An 18,069-nucleotide genomic window follows, 5' to 3' on the forward strand; every position below is an offset into this window, starting at 1 on the left:
TATACTAAAACTAGCAGTGCTGCCCAGCAGCGAAAACAGCTAGGCAGCATTGTGCTTTCACCGAAGATTTGAATTCGAAAAGTTAATTTAAATTTAATTTATTTCATTCAGATGAACACGAAAAACGTTTTAATCTAATCTGATTTGCTCTAATCTAATACATCTGGTTCCACCACTACCGCGCTACCCACTCTCCTGCGATCGCAGACGGGGTGTGGTTCAGTGCCCAAGATTCCAATGGCCGTCTGTGCGGAGTAAGCCTTGTCGTCCTCCAGAAAGACGATGTCGTGTCCAATGGCTCTCAAATAGGCCACAGTGTGCCTGGGAACATTCGGTTCCATGTCGATGTGCATTGGCGCCAGCTGGTGATGCAGTCGTCCCGAATTCACCGCCTTCTCAATCGGCTCGTGAAGCACAAAGTACCTTAGGATAGTCTGGGCCACGGAGGTGGTGATCTTGGACCCACCGGCACCACCCACAATCAGCTTAACATTGCCGTGGGTATCCAACACGATGCTGGGACAGGTGGAGGACATCGGCCGCTTGCCAGGCTTGATGAAGTTGGCGGGACTGGCGGGTATGCCGTAGGTATTTATCTTTCCTGGCGTACTGAAGTCGTCCATTTCGTCGTTCAGGATGAAGCCGGTTTGGCGGGACCTCACCTTGGCTCCCAAATGGCTGTTTATGGTGCTGGTCACTGAGATGGCATCGCCATTTGGCGCCAAAACCGAAATGTGCGCTGTACCGTGATCCTCCTCGTTGGCAAAATTGGCTCCGTAGTAGGACATGTCCTCGAAGGTCCTGTCGTCCAAAATGAGTTTGCGGATCTGAGCGGCGAAGGCGGGATCGATGAGGTTTTCGTACACCTCCTGGACATCTGGTTCATAGTGGATGTCGCCCAGATTGGTGCGATGGCCGTAGGCGTGCTTGAAAGTCTCCACCAGTCGCTGCCAGTACTTGTCCGTGTTGCTCGTGTACAGCGGCTCCATCACGTTCAGCATGAAGGTCAACACGGCCCCACTGGTGGGCAGTGTGGAGGTGAGGAGCTTGTAGCCGCCATTGAAGTGGGAGTGGAGCGGCACTTCCCAGCGAACACTGCAAGGTCGCATGTCAAGTATATTCCATAGCAACTAGTTAGGTTACAAACTCCATACTCACTGGTATTTCTGCAGATCCTCCTCGGTGACAATGCCGCCCATGGCCTGGATATCCTCGACCAGTTTCCTGCCCACCCTGCCGCCGCCATAGATTGCTTTGGCGCCCTCATCCGCGATGATTTCCAGTGTTTCGGCCAGTGTGTGACGGTACATGACCTCGCCCTCCTTGTACACCTCATCCGTTTTCGGATTGATGAAGATCTCGGCCATGGAGGGCTCGCTTCTGATGCGCTCCTCCTCGCGTTGAAGGACTCCGGAGAGGTATCTGGAGACGAGGATGCCGCGCCGGCAGAGATCGATGGTTGGCTGGAAGAGCGTCTTCCAGGGCAGGCGGCCATACTTGTCGTGCAGCTCGGAGTAGCCATAGATTTCGGCGGGAACGGCACAGGATAGTGCGCCCGTGATTTCCTTTCCGACAAACATGTCCTGCGTGGCCGCAGCTGGAGCCGTTTCTCGGGCAATTAGAACCTCACTGAACTCGGTCTCTCTGGAGTAAATGGTGGCCACGAAACCACCGCCCACGCCCAAGCTGTGTGGCAGCATCACGCCCTCGCACAACATGGTGGCTATGGCCGCATCCGCCGCAGAGCCTCCGATATCCAGCATGGAGCCGCCCACCTCCGCACATCCCACGCCATTCGAGGCCACGGCGCCCATGCGACGGGACTCCTCCGCCTTGCTCCGCAGTCCAAAGACCAGACCCAAGGTCACACCCAGTGCGGTCACCGCCAGGATAATCCAGCAGACGGCATACTTCTTGCAGCACCTGGAATGAGATCACGGATTGACCGCGTTTAGGATACTTAAGCTGGTAAGTGCGATTCATTCCGGGGGGACACTTGCCATCGAATCGGTCACCGTACCCGACTAATAGGTCACCAAAGGCGTCGAATAGCTCCCCATACAACATGTTTAATGGAAACTCTGACGGATTCGGATTCCGGACTCAGCTTTCGCCGGCTGCTGCGATCGAGAGGCCAATCCATATCCTATATCATAGGGAGCTTAGAATACCTTGATATATCTCTTTTCGCAGTATTTTCCATGATAGTTTGCTCCCTTTTTTTAGTTCACAGATAACACTTTTGGGAACTTACGACATTTATTGTGTGTATCCTTAAACTGCGAACTTCAATTTGGAATTATATGAATTCCAAGGAAAGAATTAATTAAATGGAAATCGCACGGCACAGGGCGCTTTATATATCCATCCGTTATCTGTTTTTAATTGAAGATAAGACAAGAGTCCATCGCCTAATGTAAGCCGCTTCGAATACATATCCAAAAGCGTGAGACGTCAGAAATAGAAAGTTTACTGTGACTAAGAGGCCGGCGAGAACTAAAGAAGTAAAATCAGCAGTAGCCACTTAATTGTATAAGGTATAACGCATTTTGTATCGGGCAGCTAGTGATAAGCCTTCTTAAGGTCGGTTTGAAACGTTTTCTAGGCTAAAAATAGGGAGCCAGCGAACCGTGAAGGAAAACTAATCTAAATAAATGACCAATAACAGATTTTAATAGGAAGTCTGCAAGACTTTAACCTTGTATTCGGAATGTTTTACTGATAGTACAAACAAAACCTTAAATAAACGAATGGTTATTTAATAACGGTTTTTCCAATTCAAATTTTGAATATTCCGGTGCTTTGGTATTTTTTATAGCGATAGTGGCTAGTGCACCTGCAATCGATAAGTCCGACCAATTGATGAACGATAGTTTGTTGTACAATCGGTCGGCTGTAAGTTAGGGAATATACATACGTACATACAACTATGATTCCAAATTTCTTCTGAGCGGAATTAAATGTTAAATAAATTGGGAAAGAAAAAAAAGAACAACTTTGCGTTTTAAAGCACGACTTCTGTTAAAGTGGAACATGTATTAATTGGCGCCGCGTCATCACCTTAAATTATCGCGAGCATCATCTATGTGATTAATAAACCAAAATATAAATAAATGCCAACGAAAATGGAAATTCTCACAATTAAAACACCAAGACTTTATTAATCAATAACATTTATTATTTACAGCTGAAGGAGTTTCGATTGCTCTTGCAGACCGCGCTTGAATGACAAAATGCATTAGTTGGTTTCGAGATATTAATGATTGGCTAACAATTATGGTACATTATTTATACACAATTAAAAAAGGCATCGCTGATTTGCACTACACAAATATTATTGTATTTTCTCGTAATATTAGTAAAATCACAGTGAAATATTACTGCACGCCGTAGAGTTGAAAATGTAGTTCTGGGCCTCCAGAATGTGCATTTCAGTTAAACAGATAGCAACTAACAGGATAATATAACCGCTGTACCGGATCGCGCGCAGGAAGTCCCACAGCTTGTCGCAGAATATGCTCAGCAGGACGCAGTGCAGCAGGGCGTGCACGTTGACGATGCGCCACATCCAGGCGACGCAGAAGAACCAGCTGGACTTGAACACGTAGTCCTGGCAATGCGACTGGTTGCCGCTCACGTCCTCCCGCTCCAGCATGTTTTGGTAGACGGCAATATAGCGATTCCACGCCGTCGAGCTCAGCAGCAGCTGGCCCGTAAAGCTGATAACGTTCTTGGCCACCTTACGCGTGGTGGCCTTCATCTTCGGTATCATCATGGTGGGCTCCGGCAGCTTGGAGTCGCTCATCGGTATGATGGAGTAGCCCCTCCGCGGTGGATTGTTCTTCAGGTAAAAGAATATGCCCAGCAGCAGGGCAATGCATCCGAGTCCGTCGCACAGGCCGTCCACATAGTAGCCAGATGTGCCGATCTCCGAGCGCTCGCCGCGTATGTGCTTGCGCACGCGCGCTACATGCCCGTCCAAGTCGTCCAGGAAGGTGCGGATCTGGAAGAGCAGCACGCCCAGCCGCCGATAGCCCAGGCTGTCCGAGGCCACCAATTTTCCCGCCAGACAAGCCACGCCCACGTGGAAAAACGATATCATGTTGGGCGTGATAAAGGTGGAGCGCGAGAAGCCGATCACGTTGTCGAAAATGGTGGCCAGCGGGGCGAACAGGTAGTGGTTGGTGTGGTCCAGCAGAATGGCCTTCACGGTCACATGGCATAGTGGGTTTATATCACAGGATATCCAGGTGTGGTCCTCGTAGGACGGCTGCCGATCGCCGGCGGTGGGGAGTTTCGTACTGATACTGCTGCTGCTACTGCTGCTGATGCTGCCGGACCCGGACTCCGAGGTGGACTGACCCACGACGGAAGCGGGCAGCGAGACATTCGTGTGGTAGTTCCGCTCGATGGTGTAGTTATGGATGCGCAGGTAGAGCTCCACATCCATGAAAACGTAGAAGATGATCAGCAGAAACAGCAGGGTGAGCAGGATCTTGCTGATCTGCGAACTGGGTCCGATCATGGTGACACTTTGAGGTAGCGCTTAACACTAGGTTCTTATCGGGCTGATTTCAGGGAGCAACTGCAAGGCGGAAAGAGGTGAAGCTGATCAATATGGTATATCAAAGGTGTTAGCACACTAATTGTCGAGATAAGCAGCGCGCGACATAAGGTAAGTCACATAAATGATTTTGAAATCACTCTTTCAAATACATATGTATGTGCGGATCATAATGATCTTTAAAATCCGAAAGCTAACTAACCACTGGCAACTCATATCGAAGGAATTTTAGGGAGCGATTGCAGTGACGAAAAAGGGAAAACAGAGCAATATGGTCAGATTCTGGATGACTAAATCGCCCGACTTGGGCACCCACACATACACAAGCACCCCCTCTCCACAGCCCACCCACCACAGCGCACTATCTGCTCTACTCCACTGAGTGGCGCACTATCTGCTGGTATTTGCGGAAGCTTTTGGCGAGGCACTGGGAATTATAGCCGCTATTAGTAACCTTTTAACTGCCAATGCCGATTAACGGGGCTTCTAATTGGCTGCAGGTGTGTGCGTGCACGCAGCAATCCATCACACACCCATAGGGCGTGCGTGCCTGTGTGTGTGTGCATGTGTGCGGAGAGGTGCCCCTTGATAAGTGGGCATATGGTATATGGTAATAGGAGGCATTCATTGGCTGGAATTGACGATCGAAGTAATTTAGATGATATAGAAGATATGCACGGCAATTGCGTTTGGGAACTTGCACTCACCGCCTTGCTGAATCATTGCAAACAAATATACACTGTATCAAAACATTGCAGTATTTATTACTGCGATGGGGGTAATTGCGAGCAACTTGTTGGAGTTGCAGCCTGCAGACACTGTGGCACTTAGACGTAGTCAACAACAGCACATAGATATATAGTTATTGCTAAAACACACGGATAAATGTAAAAGTTTATGTTAATTGTTCGTAAATTTCGTAAATTAATGGCCAAGTAGTGTGGCCAGCGCAGCGCGATATCGTTCAATAGCGATGGCATCCAGCGCTATCGATAACATTTCGGCCAGCCCGCACTGCGCACCTCCGGCCACTCTGGCCTGTTAAACTTTTCAACTTCAGTCTATTTTGATAGTTTTAAATTGTTGTAATAGCCATTAATTACTTTTCTAACACAAAACGATGATTGCAAGGACCCTTAGGACGGTGGGCCAGCAGGGTCGTAACCTCTTGCTGCCGCGCAGCACCGCATGTCGCCGGCTTCATGCGGTTTCGGCTAACTTCAGCAAGGCCTACGACCACGACGGGAAAACAAAAGTCACCATCTTCAACACCGAAACGGATCTGGGTCTTATGGTCACCGGTTACAGCCAGTACGGATTCAGGCTCAACAACGACATGGTCCTCATTGGCCCCATCTCCGTGTTCCCCAGGTTTGTGGCCATCGTCGGATGCAGTGGGTCGCCCAATTATGTAAACAAGTGCATGTGGTTTATGGTTTGACACTGATCCTTCAATCCCAATTCCTAAAATTTAATTAGGCAGTCCTCGAATTTCTTAAGCAAAAGTCTAGGAGCTGTGCTGAAGAAGTTTAAATTTTCATACTACAACTATAAGCTTGATGTAAAATCAAGCCATAGTTGTTAGAGATTAGTTGAATATTTAAACTTTCATTATTTCTATAATTTCTTAGGATATTCTTCACTGTTTAGCCTGTATTTAGAATTCCTTTTTAGGCATTTTCGGATTTAGAAAACCATTTTGTAACGGTCAGCTTGTCCATGTTTTTTGATCCCAAATCGATGAGTAATAACGAATGGTTTTGTTAAATCTAAAGATAAAGATTAATTTTGTATGTGGTTTTTACAGATCGGTTCTTTCCTGGAACGTAAACAGCTTCGAGGACATCAACGAGGACAGTCTTAGCCTCTTCCCCACCCTAGAGCCAAAGATCGACGTTCTAATCATTGGCATAGGCGACCAGGCACCGCCGCCAGCGCTTTCCAAGAGAATTATAGAATTCATGAAGAAGTACAAGATAAACGTAGAGGTCCTGCGCACAGAGCAGGTAGGTACCTCACTTCCTCTTTAAGATCCTTACTGAATCGCACTATTTGCAGGCATGTGCCACCTTCAACTTCCTGAATGCCGAGAACCGAATGGTGGCCTGCGCCCTGATACCCCCACTGCACCTTACCTACAACGAGAACGACATTCTGCAAGCGAAGCTGCGGAAGAAGGAGCTCTACGAGACCGAGTAGGATTACTTAGACACATCTAATGATTGTTTGAAGGCTGGTGCTTTGTTAGAAATTAAACTGTTTGTAAAATTCAGATTTCTTTATTCGTAATAGACATAGTTGTAAAGTGTATAAAAGCTAGCAATCTCGCAGTCAAACTGCACTCTCCTCCTTGTCGATTAATTGGCGATTTCAGTCGGCGGTGGCGCCCGGATAGCGCTCAATAAGCATGGCCACGCCCTGTCCTCCAGCTGCACATGCGGCGACCACTCCCAGCTTGCCATCTTCACGGACCAGGCGGTTCGCCGTGTGCATGCAGAGGCGGACTCCTGTGGCGGCGAAGGGGTGGCCAATAGACAGCGAACCACCCCAGTTGTTCCACTTGGACAGATCGGGGGTGCCGACCTTCTCATTCAGGCCCAAATACGTCTTGCAGAACCAGTCGGAGTCAAGAGCCTTCAGATTGGCCACGATCTGTCCGGCGAATGCCTCATGAATCTCCCAGGAGTCAATGTCCTTCAGGGTGAGTCCGGCCTTCTTGAGCAGCTTGGGAATTCCGTAGGCGGGTCCCAGCAGCAACTGGTTGACAGGATCCTGCGACACGTACAGGAAGTCGCGCAGATAGGCTTTGGGCTTCAGGCCCAGCTGCTTGGCCTTCTCCTCGGTCATGATAATGCAAGCAGAGGCCCCGTCTGTGAGGAAGGAGGCGTTAGCTGCTGTCACAGTGCCGTAGGGCTTCACGAAGGCGGGCCTCAGCTTGGCCAGGCTCTCGGGGCTGGACACGCGGATGCCATTGTCCTTGTCCACGATCTGGTCCACGCCGGACACCTTGAAGGGAACCAGATCGGTGAAGTAGCCCTTCTCCTGGGCCTCCTTGGCCAGTGTGTGGGATCGCAGGGCATACTCGTCCTGCTCGCTGCGGGATACGTTGAAGGCAGATGCCAGACGATCAGCCGAGTGTCCCATGGTCTCGCCGGAGGAGAACTCCGCCACGGCGGGCAGCTCGGGGGCCAGGAAGTCTGGCCTAAAGGTGGACAGCAGGCCCAGCCGCTGCCCCAGGGTCTTGGCCTTGTTCGCTTTCAGGAGCAGGGAGCGCATCTTACGGGAGTGGCGAATGGGAACATCAGACATGAACTCCACGCCGCCGGCCACGATGACATCGTAGGTGTTGGTGGCAATCAGACCCATGCCCGTGGTGATGGCCTGCAATGTGTGGTCTATAGATTCAAATTTTAAGTAACTATTAACGAGGCTCTTACCGCATTGGAACTGATGCAGGCCATGGTGACAGTGTGGGCAGGTGTCTTGTTGCTGAATCCAGCTGCTAAGGCTGCCTCCCTGGCAATGTTGGAGGTCTTCACCTCTTGGATAACGCTGCCATAGACGATGTAATCGATGAGCTCCTTGTCCAGGCGGTTCTTTTGCAACAACGACCTGTTGAATGGAGCGGTATGAGGAAATTCTTCATGGATACTAAGGATTGTGAACTTACAAAAGCGAGTGCCTGGCCAGTTCGTGGGGCATCAGCTTGGAGTAGGTGGTTCCGGAAGTCAGGAAGGGTGTGCGGACGCCATCGACGAGCACAATATTCTGGCCGTTCTTCTGCTTCGGTTGTGGATTCGCCACAGCGGCCGATAAAGTGCGGCATTGAACTGGAAAAGGGGCTCGTGATTATCCTTAGCACTCTCGTTTCACTTTATTTTTAATCATGATGTACCCATACATTATCATTATCTTTGCCCCGCAAGACGTCACTGCGAACTCGAGTTTGGACTTTGGCCCTTTCAGATTCAATCGGCTGCTGCTGCCACAAATCGTTATGAATTGTCAGAGCCAAAGTCCAACCGGTGCAGTATAGCTTGGGGATTGGGTCCATTACAACACCTGCAGCAATAACTCACCTTTCCTGGTGACGTTCAACAGGTTGAAGGAGTTGCCCCTGCGGCAGACATTTTGAAGGCTCATTTTGCGAAAGTTTTTGAATTTCTCTTCTCGCTTTTCTCGCTGTTGCGACTGCAGCTGTTTGGCTAGTGATGAATGCCGGATCGCGGTTTGCTATCGACACTCATTGCATACTATCGGTTATCGAAAGCTAGCGCATAAAGAGCTTTCGAACTGTAAATACCCTTTCTGAAGAGCTTATTCGTAGATCATAAGAACAGTTTCCAAAATAAGATCTATTATTTAGTTATATTCAAATACAAAGGAATAAATAATTTGTTATTTTCGCTTGCCATACTGCGTATGAAAATCGTTTTCTATTCCTACGCTATTCAACTTCATTCAAATGTGTGCAAAACAATCTAGGAGACACATTAAAGAATAGATTTCTCCAATGACCTTGATCTTGATTATCCTATTAAACTCGTTGTTTACGATGTCCATCTGCGCGCCCATTCGTCACCTACAATCTGCATACCCTTTCCCACAATGGAAAACCATTAACCGTGTCCTTGAACCACAATGCAACTAGATAGCTGCATGCAAATGGGCGAAAGAAAGGATTACTTCCCAAGGTCACTCTTGCAGTTCTCAATTTCTATTTTCAAACCTAAAATAGATTATAAATAAAATGCACTGTCGTTATGGAACCATTATTACTTCCTCAATGATTTGCATACAAATTCGTTTCACTCGCTGCTTTCATTGCCAACGAAAGAAATTAGGTTCAAGGACGAATTTAATGGTTTCCCAAAATGGGATAGTAAAGGGGTAAGATGCAAATGTAGGCGGCGTGTGCATTCAAATGAGCGATCGTTAAAGACTCACAAAGGATGGAAATAATGAAAGGATGGCGGCTTATTGGAGATCAAGGTGAAATGTTTCGGTACGCATTTCCTTAGTATTTCAGTAAATTACTGTTGTACAAGAATCCTTTCTACATATGTGAACGCAATTTTGAAATAATTTTAAACTATTATGTTAAGTAATAGAAAGTATACAGACTGAACACAGGTATTATTTAGCCTTTATTATGAATGACCCTTCATAGTAGTTCGCGGATGGCGTAATTTATGTGCGTAAGTATATTACATTCAATGCTTTAATTATTTGAATATACATATGTATATATATTTTTTCAAATTATTGTATTAACGTTTATGTAAATTTTAAACAAGTCAAGCATACATACATACACATTTAAAGGCCCTGGTGAAAGCTCACATTTTGGCGGGAAATGAAATGTCCGCTCTCTTTCATTGAAGAGACATTTACAGTGGTTGAAAGAAGCACATTGGCGGGTGAAATTATCGCTTTTACGAATACAATAATATTGGATAAAAATTAATTTAATAACTAAAGGGATACATGCATTCCGATGTATTATTATGTGTTTTTTAATCAACTTATATTTGGTCTCGAGTTATTTTTAATACGAAAATAATGTAGCAACAGGCAAGTAAGTAACTAAAAGTTAGAATTCACTGAGTCAGGTGGTAAAATACTCCGATGGCCCACTGTAAAGATCCGTTGTTGTTGTTGTTGTTGTTGCTGGCTGGTTGCTGGCAGAAGCAAAGAGAGAAAAACAAGACTGATTCTCTTTGCATCGGTATATCGGTATCGATATCGATATGTCGGTAGTAGCGATCGTTCGCAAAGTTCGCAAAGACCGCACAGTCAAAAAAAAAGGCTCCGAGTGAACGGACGTGCGCGCGCGCAAACTGAAAGTGGAAGCACAGGCACAAGCAAAGCAAAAGCAGAAGCTGAAGTCGAAAAGCGAGAGAGAGGCAAGATCGGTTCATTCGTCCCGCTCGCAGTCGCGCTCGCGCCAGAAAAAGTTTTACCAATCAAGTTTTTTATTTCGCAATAAAACAAAAAGAAAAAACAAAACTTCAACCTAGTTAAAGTAATGTTGCCGTTGTAGTTGTAGCTGTGCCGTTGTAGTGAACTTTTGTGAGTGTGTGTGTGTTTGAGTGAGCATTGCCAGTGTGTTGGTGGATATTTCTTGCGTTGCGTCGCATAAAAAGAAGAGGAAGAGAAAGAGGCAACAGGAAAAGCCAAAGAGAAATTTTTAAATCTGCAAAATTCTGTGAAATTGGCTGGAAAAAATATAAACAAACCATGGTCAATGAAATCGAAAGTTTCCGTTTCCACTGAGCAGCCAGCAGTAAATGGCCGATCGCAGGGATTAGGCGATCAGAACAGAACAGAAAGTGCGCGAGTGAATGAGACTATATTCATACTGGGATTAACCAACTGCTGAACAACCAACTTAATGAAAGAGGTGAGTCCCGCCGTTCGGCAGCAAGCTTTTCCGACGTTTGAGATTTTCATCATCTTTGGGCATTGCAACATCGCTGAGATAAAAGTCGGGGTTTTGGGTCTGCGTCTGCGTCCGCGATACGTGTGTGTGGCTCTTTGTGCACCTAAGCACACAAAGCAGCCAAGGTCAGAAACTAACTTAATAGTGGTAGAGAAAACAGAAAAGCAGAAAACAGAAAAGCAGAAAACTGAAAACATTCCAAGCTCGGTTTGGATCGCATCGTATCGTATCGTTTGGTATCGTATGGTATCCAAAACTTTGCGTCGAAGCTTCGGTTCGTGGCGATCCAATCTTCGTCGTCATGAACATCATTAGCACTGCAACAACAACTGAACCCAGCAAAACAACAACAACAACTGGAGACAAGAAAGGCTTAGTGACCTTCATCGCGTGCTTTTGTCTGCGTAATACCGCCCGTGTATTGGTGCGATCGTATGCATGTCATGGAATTTGAAGACACAGATCTACGTACGAACCTACGTACATTGGCGCACGCACTCGACCAACTTAACTGCTTTCCAATAAGAGTGAAGGTGAAAAAGCACACACACACACACGCAGGCACAAACACATGCATGCGGTTACACGATCGCGCAGATGTTACAAAATATGCTGTTAGCAAAGACAGGGGCGTAGGTTTTTCCAGATGGAGGGGTTTTAGTTCAAAGGCGCGTGGGTGTGGGGAAAACTTAGAAAGCCTGTTGTGGTGAGATCTTTGATTTCCCCGTTTAGTTTGCCCCTTATCTGGCATATATTTTAAAGCGTAGATCCGTTGACGGCGTCCACGAAACTAGCGCATTGTTAACTCCTTTACGAGCCCCTTTCCTATCTTTCTCCGTATCGCCCAGCTTATGGAGTTATGCAATTCAAATTTGGGTCACTTTTACGAGTGTAGCATTTACAACAAGTACGAAAGACGACGACAACGACGGCGACTCTTTGCCATTTTCCCTCGCTTCTTTTTGGATCAGCAAGTCAGAGCTTTCGTGAAAGGGGGCAGGGGTAGCGCGGGAGAGAGCGGGAAACGAGGAGAATGCGACTGCGATGGAGCGACAGAGAGGGCAGGAAAACGAGTTTGAATGCGCGCTCCGCTCCCTTTTAACTTTTTACCTTTACGCGAGCTTATAATACTTTCAAAACCCCGCATAGCTTTCTCTTTTGAGGCCTTCGATCGGATAAGATCCGTGCGATTCCAGTTCCATTTCAGTTTCCAGTTCCATTTCCAGTTCCCCTTTCCTGTAGCCCCCGCTACCGCTCCCGCTTCCGTTCCCTTTGCCATTCTCTTCCACTTGGAAATAGACACATGTGCTTTATATTCGTAAACACTCACGCAATCTGCACACACACCACAATGCGCAGGGGAAAGAGTAATTGTAAAACTACATTTACATTACATGGGAACGATGACGACGACAAAAATCGGAAAGTGTGGAAATATACATATAGAAACGATTGCGTTCTCCGTCTATATGTCGCTATGTCTGTTTCGTTGTTTAGCTTTATACCCCGATCGTTGGACATACAGACACACATACACAGCATAGAGAGGAGAAAAGCTTTTTGTGAAAGGTGATTTTATGCGCGCATTGTGAGTTAGCGCGTTTTGTTTTCGTATCGCCCTCCCCGCGATCCTCCGCCTTCTCCTTCTCCTCTTTCGCTTTGTCCCTTTCATTCTCATTTCCAGTTTGCCGAAGTGCGCGTGTGAGCGCGAGTGTGTGAGTCCCGCGAAGAGAGAGGAGAAATGTTGGGAAATACACAAACATACATACATACGGACGTACATACGTACGTATCCCTATGGCGTCTTCATTTAAGGAATTATTACCATGAACTTTCACCTTTTGATTGCCTTAAATGCGGTAACGATCTTTAGTCATGCTCTACTCGCAAGCAGATTTCGATTGCGAAATCCGCTGAGAAACTTGTAGAAAGTGAATGGCCCTGATTCGTGGAAGCATTAAGTATACAACCACACACTCATAGATACATACATCTGTATATGTTCTGTCAATACCGCTTTGGAATTTATCTAGCGTTAGAATGAGCACACCAGATCCCCCACTCCATTGCAAAAAGCGAAAAACAAAGATCCATGCTCAGCTTTCGCTTGCCATTCCCAAGCCAAATACAACATTCCCATTTCCATTCTCTTGCTCTCCGCCAAGCCAGTCATTCAAGTTTTATTGAAAGTGAACGTTTCGTTCGTCTCCATGCAAAAGGAGTGGTGGAGCCAAGGGGGGCTGGTCGCGGGGGAATGGTGGGGAGAAGCAGCAGAGCGTAACAAAAAGCAAGACTATCTTTCCGAAGTTTTTCGTTTTTTCCGTTTTCGAGATCTGCTGCTGCTGAACTTTAGCTTCGCTTTTTGGTTTATTACTTTTCGTGGGGCCATGCAGACACTCACTCACACTCGCGCAGCCGAAAAGAGCTTACAAGCCATGCTCTTGCACAATACAATAATGGTGGCCCCCCAGTGAACGCACACTTGCAAAAGTCCCGCTGCACTACACTCACACGCACACGCGCAAGACCTTACACAGATACAGTCCGCTACACAGAGAGAAAAGGCAGCTCGCTGTTACACATTTTACATAATTATCAAAAGATTTCCACTTTGCAGCTAGAAAGTAGGTTACTTAACTGGGCTTCAACTTCACAAAAGCAGAATTTTACGTTCCAAAATGCCACTTGATACACATGTAAATGATCCATAAAATTTGAATGGCACATTCACCTGCGAGTCCACATTTTTCTGCCTGTGTACAACGACACAATTGCACAGGCCAGCGAATTTCAGTGTAACAATTTCATCGCATAAAAGAAACAGCAACAACAACAGTACAACACTGCGGGAAAGCTTTTTTGGAGGCAACACCATTACCACAAACAACAATAGCACCAACAACAACATAGTGGAGCTCTATGAAGTGAAGCTTTCATCTTTTCCAACAAAGCACACACACACACATACACATGCACGTATAACGATTGTGGGTTGCATTATTACAAAAACACCAAGTACAGAAAAACCTAAAAACCTGATTAGTAAACATTTACTATTGCTTTATGGGAAGTTTGTTAATGCCAGCACACACACACACACACTGACACACGATCGCATGCTGAAATTTCAGTAATGTGTCGCACTAAACCGTTATGGAAAGCACTTTCCAATCTCTTTCCACGATCCTTTTTCTAACAAAAAGCGCTGTGCGCCTGTGTGCGTGCATGACACAATCGCTGGAAAGTGCAAGGGAGAGGTGGAGAGGGAGAAAGAGAGGGCGACACAGGCGGTGAAAGGCGGATTGTGTAATACCAAAGCAAAAAGATGCAGACTTCCCATTCCACAACTTTCTATTTCACTGGCCTCACTTTTACCACATGCTCCACATACATTCGTTAATAACTCCATGGAGTAGTCATACAGTTCAACTTCTATAGCTCGAACTTCCGTAAGTCGGTCTTTAAACAAGCCATTACTCTTTGATCTCCCATTATCTTTTGAAATTATTTCACACTTTCTAATCGGCAGTAATGGTTCTAGTTTTTAAGAAAAAAACGCATTACTTATTGCTAAAAAATTACTCCTCATGTTAAATTTTTATTATCAAGCTCTTCGCTTTAGAACAATCGAATCATAAACAATTTCTGAATTCCTGTACTAAACAGCCACTGATAACGGTTTCATAATTATACTTGTCCTAGGTCAAGATAGCGTGTTAGGAAATGGAATATTACGTATACGTACTAATTTGTACCTATTTCGGCGATTGCGCCTTAGAAGAAGAATTTGAGCAAGTTTTTCCTAGTAATACAATTGAGTAGAAATGGAAAATTTGTTCTGCAGTTGATGTGGGACTCTTGGCAATTTGACACCCATGATCTGGGCCAAAGAAATAGCAGAAATCTAACGATACCCGACATACTTGCTCTTCCACTTGCAGTTTCAAAGAATGTTGATGTTGCAATACAGCAAGCATGGCGAGTGCATACTCAAAGAAATCGGAGCAGCCTTCAGAGGGGAGCACCCGGCGGACCTGACCATCGTCTGCGAGAATAAAGTGAAGCTACACGCCCACAAACTGGTCCTGGCGGCCGCCAGTCCGTTGATAAGGTAATCTACTTGAAATACATCCTCTAGACTGTTCTAATGCCTCGTGCTTGCCGTAGGAACCTGCTGGAGGACACCCACTTGAGCGACTGCTCCACCACCGTATACTTTCCGGACGTAAATGCCACCTATTTCAAGTTCCTGCTGGACTTCCTGTACTCCGGGCAGACGTGCATTACCTCGCGGGATGTGAACTATCTGCACGACCTGCTGCTGCTGCTGCAGATCAAGTCGGACAGCTGGAAGACCACCGACTCCGCCTATCTGAGCAGCAAGTGCGGCGGCCTGCGGGATCGGGCAGACAGGCGAAAGCAGCAGTACACCAGCCCGCAGAATCTGGAGCCAGATCAGACGCTCAAGTACGAGGTAGACAGCGTGGATGAGTCGCGCAACGCCGCGGACTTCTCGTCCGCCTTCAACTCCAACGATAACTGCGAGAGCGCGGCCGAGTGCGAGCGAAGCGGTGGCCACAACCGCAAGGAGGAGGACGATGACGAATGCACCCACAAGGACAACAAGAGCGACAAGGACACGGACGAAATTGTAAATCTCTCGAATGCACCGCACAGCGGCACCAGCGGTAGCAACAGCAACATCAGCGCCAGCAGCAACCACCAGCAGCACCACCATCATCACCACAACAACAATAATAATAACAACAACAATAGCAGCAGCTCAACCATAAATCCCGTCAACCTTTCACTCGACCTTCGAACGAAGAGCGAGAACTCGGCAAGCAGAACCCTGGGATCCGGATCAGACCACAGCGGCATCGACCTGGCAGTGACAGCGAGCGAAAGCACGAAGCGCAAGGGCCTGTTCTTCGACTCGCACAAGGACGTAATGAAGCCGCTGTCCGATGGGTCTGACATCAACAGCTCGCCGGAGAACTACGTGGTGACGCCACATCGGAAGCGACGACCCGGATTCCACAACACGCAGAGCGACAACCAGCCGTTCACATCGTACCCACACAGCCTACTGGAAGAACTTCGCCTGGCCAAGTCGACGACCTCGCCCATTTCGGGCTTTGGATCGGAAAAGAACATGCTGGCGCACCTGGAGGACGGAGCACTAAATGGGGACACACTGACGCCGGACAGGAAGCATCTGCTGGAGGCGCAGCGCAATCGAGCCCAGAGTCCTGAGATGCCGATGCACTTGGGCCCGCAGTTTGTGTATCAGTGGCAGTCCAACCAGAACGCAGCCATGTCCGCAATGCCCAATCTGCAGTCGCGACTCTCTAGTCTGTCGCACATCAGCCTAAACCTGGACCATCCGGAGGGACGCAGTGGGTCGGCCTCCGGGTCCGCTGCGAACTTGGCCGGCAGCAACACGCACGCCTCCTCAGTACGGGAGTATCGATGTGAGTACTGCGGCAAACAGTTCGGCATGTCCTGGAACCTCAAGACCCATCTGCGCGTCCACACAGGCGAGAAGCCGTTTGCCTGCCGCCTCTGCGTGGCCATGTTCAAGCAGAAGGCCCACCTGCTGAAGCATCTGTGCTCCGTTCACCGGAACGTCATCACCACCACTAACGGGGCAGACACGGAGAACCGGTACAGCTGCTGCTTCTGCTCCATGTGCTTCGAGTCGGTCCAGGAGCTCGTCCGCCACCTGTCCGGCCACCACAATAACCTGCTGCTGACGAAGAATCTGCGCGAATAGTGTCCCGGGCATCGGCTACCGCATAATCCGAGAGTATCCCATCTGTCCGATCCGATCCAAGTCGATTCGAGGTGATTCGCCGCCGGACGGACAATTGCAAAGAGACCTGAATTTTAAATAGTAGCAGTAGCAGATTTAATTGCCTATTGTATAAATATGTAAAATCTAAATTTAAATCGTAAGTTTACGCAACGCAACACATTCACGCGACTCCGCTCGATCATATTGCACGCAACGACCTGGAGCTCCACATCCGAATCAGCATGATCCTTGATCGTTTATCATTTCGAATGCGCACCCCGGAGGCCATTCACGTTGCTTTCTCATTTAAGTTGTATTCGACATCCAATCCCGATTCCAATTCCCCGCAAATGCACCACTACTACTTACACCCTTGCTCTAGACGCCCAATCCAATACTTTTTAAGCGGCTGGTCCATTCACAGTGGAGCACTTATTTGTAAGCATATGTCTATACGAGAGGTATTTTAATTTCTATTGTATTTCCAACCCGTCTTGCATGAACTTCATTGCCCAAACCTTTGGATACACTCTTTGTGTTAAGATTTTACGTATTCCCTCCTAAAATCGCCAATTAAAGTGTGTAAAGTGTACAGTATAATTCGCAAGCTCGTAATAAAATCAGAAAAGCATTTCCGTTTTGTTTATACTCTTTCGATCATTTTTAGAAATATACTTTATTTTAAACCGAAGCTGTGTTTTATGTACAATCTTAAGAGGAACGTGGATGGGGCATTTTTAACTGTAGTTTATTTTATTTTTTCAGGTAAAAAATATTTCGCACTGTAAGTTTTATTCAAATTTTGGCGGCCGAAAAAGCCGTTACCAGGTTGGTATTTTCCGGGTGTCTTAGTATTTTCTTAGCCTGAGTTGGCAGCCCAAGTGCCAAAATGAATAGTTAATTTAAATTTTATATAAATATTTAAGCGCTCTGATAAATATCCAAATTAGTTAGATTTTTTGTAATTATAAAACGTATATTTTATCAATTAGGCACCATATGAAATAAAAAAGTCTTTAAAATCTGCCAACCATAAATGATTTAGGAAATTCCCTTACAGCTTATAGAGATAATAAGTAAAATGCACTGAAATTTCAGTTTGTTACTTTCGAGAACCAAACCATTTTGTGCTAATTACCACCTATTACAGCACTGTTTGAACTGCTCTTTTGAAAAGTAACGGCTTTTGGCGCCCAAGTGGCGCTGTCATCGAATCGCGATTCGCAAGAGAGGCGACGGTTATAGATAATATTCGCACTGCTGGTT

The 18,069-nt window shown here is 46.8% G+C and overlaps 5 protein-coding genes across 10 annotated transcripts; 2 read left to right on the plus strand and 3 right to left on the minus strand.

The window, feature by feature from the left end:
- Window positions 1–82: 82 nt before the first annotated feature.
- Window positions 83–2,273, minus strand: LOC120446823 (scoloptoxin SSD14). 3 transcript variants are annotated; one of them, XM_039628001.1, is made up of 3 exons: window positions 2,255–2,273; window positions 1,159–1,923; window positions 83–1,095 (listed from the first exon to the last, which is right to left on the minus strand). In XM_039628001.1, exons 1-3 carry the CDS (start codon window positions 2,257–2,259, stop codon window positions 150–152), a joined length of 1,716 nt encoding a protein of 571 aa, XP_039483935.1. In that variant the 5' UTR covers window positions 2,260–2,273; the 3' UTR covers window positions 83–149. The 3 variants fall into 3 exon arrangements, with proteins under 3 accessions (XP_039483935.1, XP_039483934.1, XP_039483937.1); XM_039628000.1 differs by lacking the exon at window positions 2,255–2,273 and adding an exon at window positions 2,021–2,139; XM_039628003.1 differs by lacking the exon at window positions 2,255–2,273 and adding an exon at window positions 2,001–2,130.
- An 883-nt stretch (window positions 2,274–3,156) lies between these two features.
- Window positions 3,157–5,501, minus strand: LOC120444984 (ceramide phosphoethanolamine synthase). Of its 4 annotated transcripts, none has more exons than XM_039625012.1 (2): window positions 5,272–5,501; window positions 3,157–4,585 (listed from the first exon to the last, which is right to left on the minus strand). In XM_039625012.1, exon 2 carries the CDS (start codon window positions 4,523–4,525, stop codon window positions 3,365–3,367), a length of 1,161 nt encoding a protein of 386 aa, XP_039480946.1. In that variant the 5' UTR covers window positions 4,526–4,585; window positions 5,272–5,501; the 3' UTR covers window positions 3,157–3,364. The 4 variants fall into 4 exon arrangements, with proteins under 4 accessions (XP_039480946.1, XP_039480947.1, XP_039480948.1 ...); XM_039625013.1 differs by lacking the exon at window positions 5,272–5,501 and adding an exon at window positions 4,917–5,048; XM_039625014.1 differs by lacking the exon at window positions 5,272–5,501 and adding an exon at window positions 5,019–5,037.
- Window positions 5,502–5,579: 78 nt separating this feature from the next.
- LOC120444985 (NADH dehydrogenase [ubiquinone] 1 alpha subcomplex assembly factor 3) lies at window positions 5,580–6,836 on the plus strand. The gene is made up of 3 exons (XM_039625016.2): window positions 5,580–5,935; window positions 6,372–6,570; window positions 6,623–6,836. The coding sequence occupies exons 1-3, from the start codon at window positions 5,685–5,687 to the stop codon at window positions 6,761–6,763; spliced, it is 591 nt and encodes a 196-aa protein (XP_039480950.1). The 5' UTR covers window positions 5,580–5,684; the 3' UTR covers window positions 6,764–6,836.
- On the minus strand, window positions 6,828–8,803 carry LOC120444983 (trifunctional enzyme subunit beta, mitochondrial). Its single transcript, XM_039625010.2, has 4 exons — window positions 8,644–8,803; window positions 8,235–8,394; window positions 8,002–8,176; window positions 6,828–7,945 (listed from the first exon to the last, which is right to left on the minus strand). Exons 1-4 carry the CDS (start codon window positions 8,705–8,707, stop codon window positions 6,935–6,937), a joined length of 1,410 nt encoding a protein of 469 aa, XP_039480944.1. The 5' UTR covers window positions 8,708–8,803; the 3' UTR covers window positions 6,828–6,934.
- Window positions 8,804–10,361: 1,558 nt separating this feature from the next.
- On the plus strand, window positions 10,362–17,434 carry LOC120445618 (transcription factor Ken). Its single transcript, XM_039626130.1, has 3 exons — window positions 10,362–10,967; window positions 14,948–15,117; window positions 15,174–17,434. The coding sequence occupies exons 1-3, from the start codon at window positions 10,959–10,961 to the stop codon at window positions 16,780–16,782; spliced, it is 1,788 nt and encodes a 595-aa protein (XP_039482064.1). The 5' UTR covers window positions 10,362–10,958; the 3' UTR covers window positions 16,783–17,434.
- Window positions 17,435–18,069: the final 635 nt, after the last annotated feature.

This window comes from Drosophila santomea, chromosome 2R (assembly GCF_016746245.2).
Source record: "Drosophila santomea strain STO CAGO 1482 chromosome 2R, Prin_Dsan_1.1, whole genome shotgun sequence".
NCBI lineage: Eukaryota > Metazoa > Arthropoda > Insecta > Diptera > Drosophilidae > Drosophila > Drosophila santomea.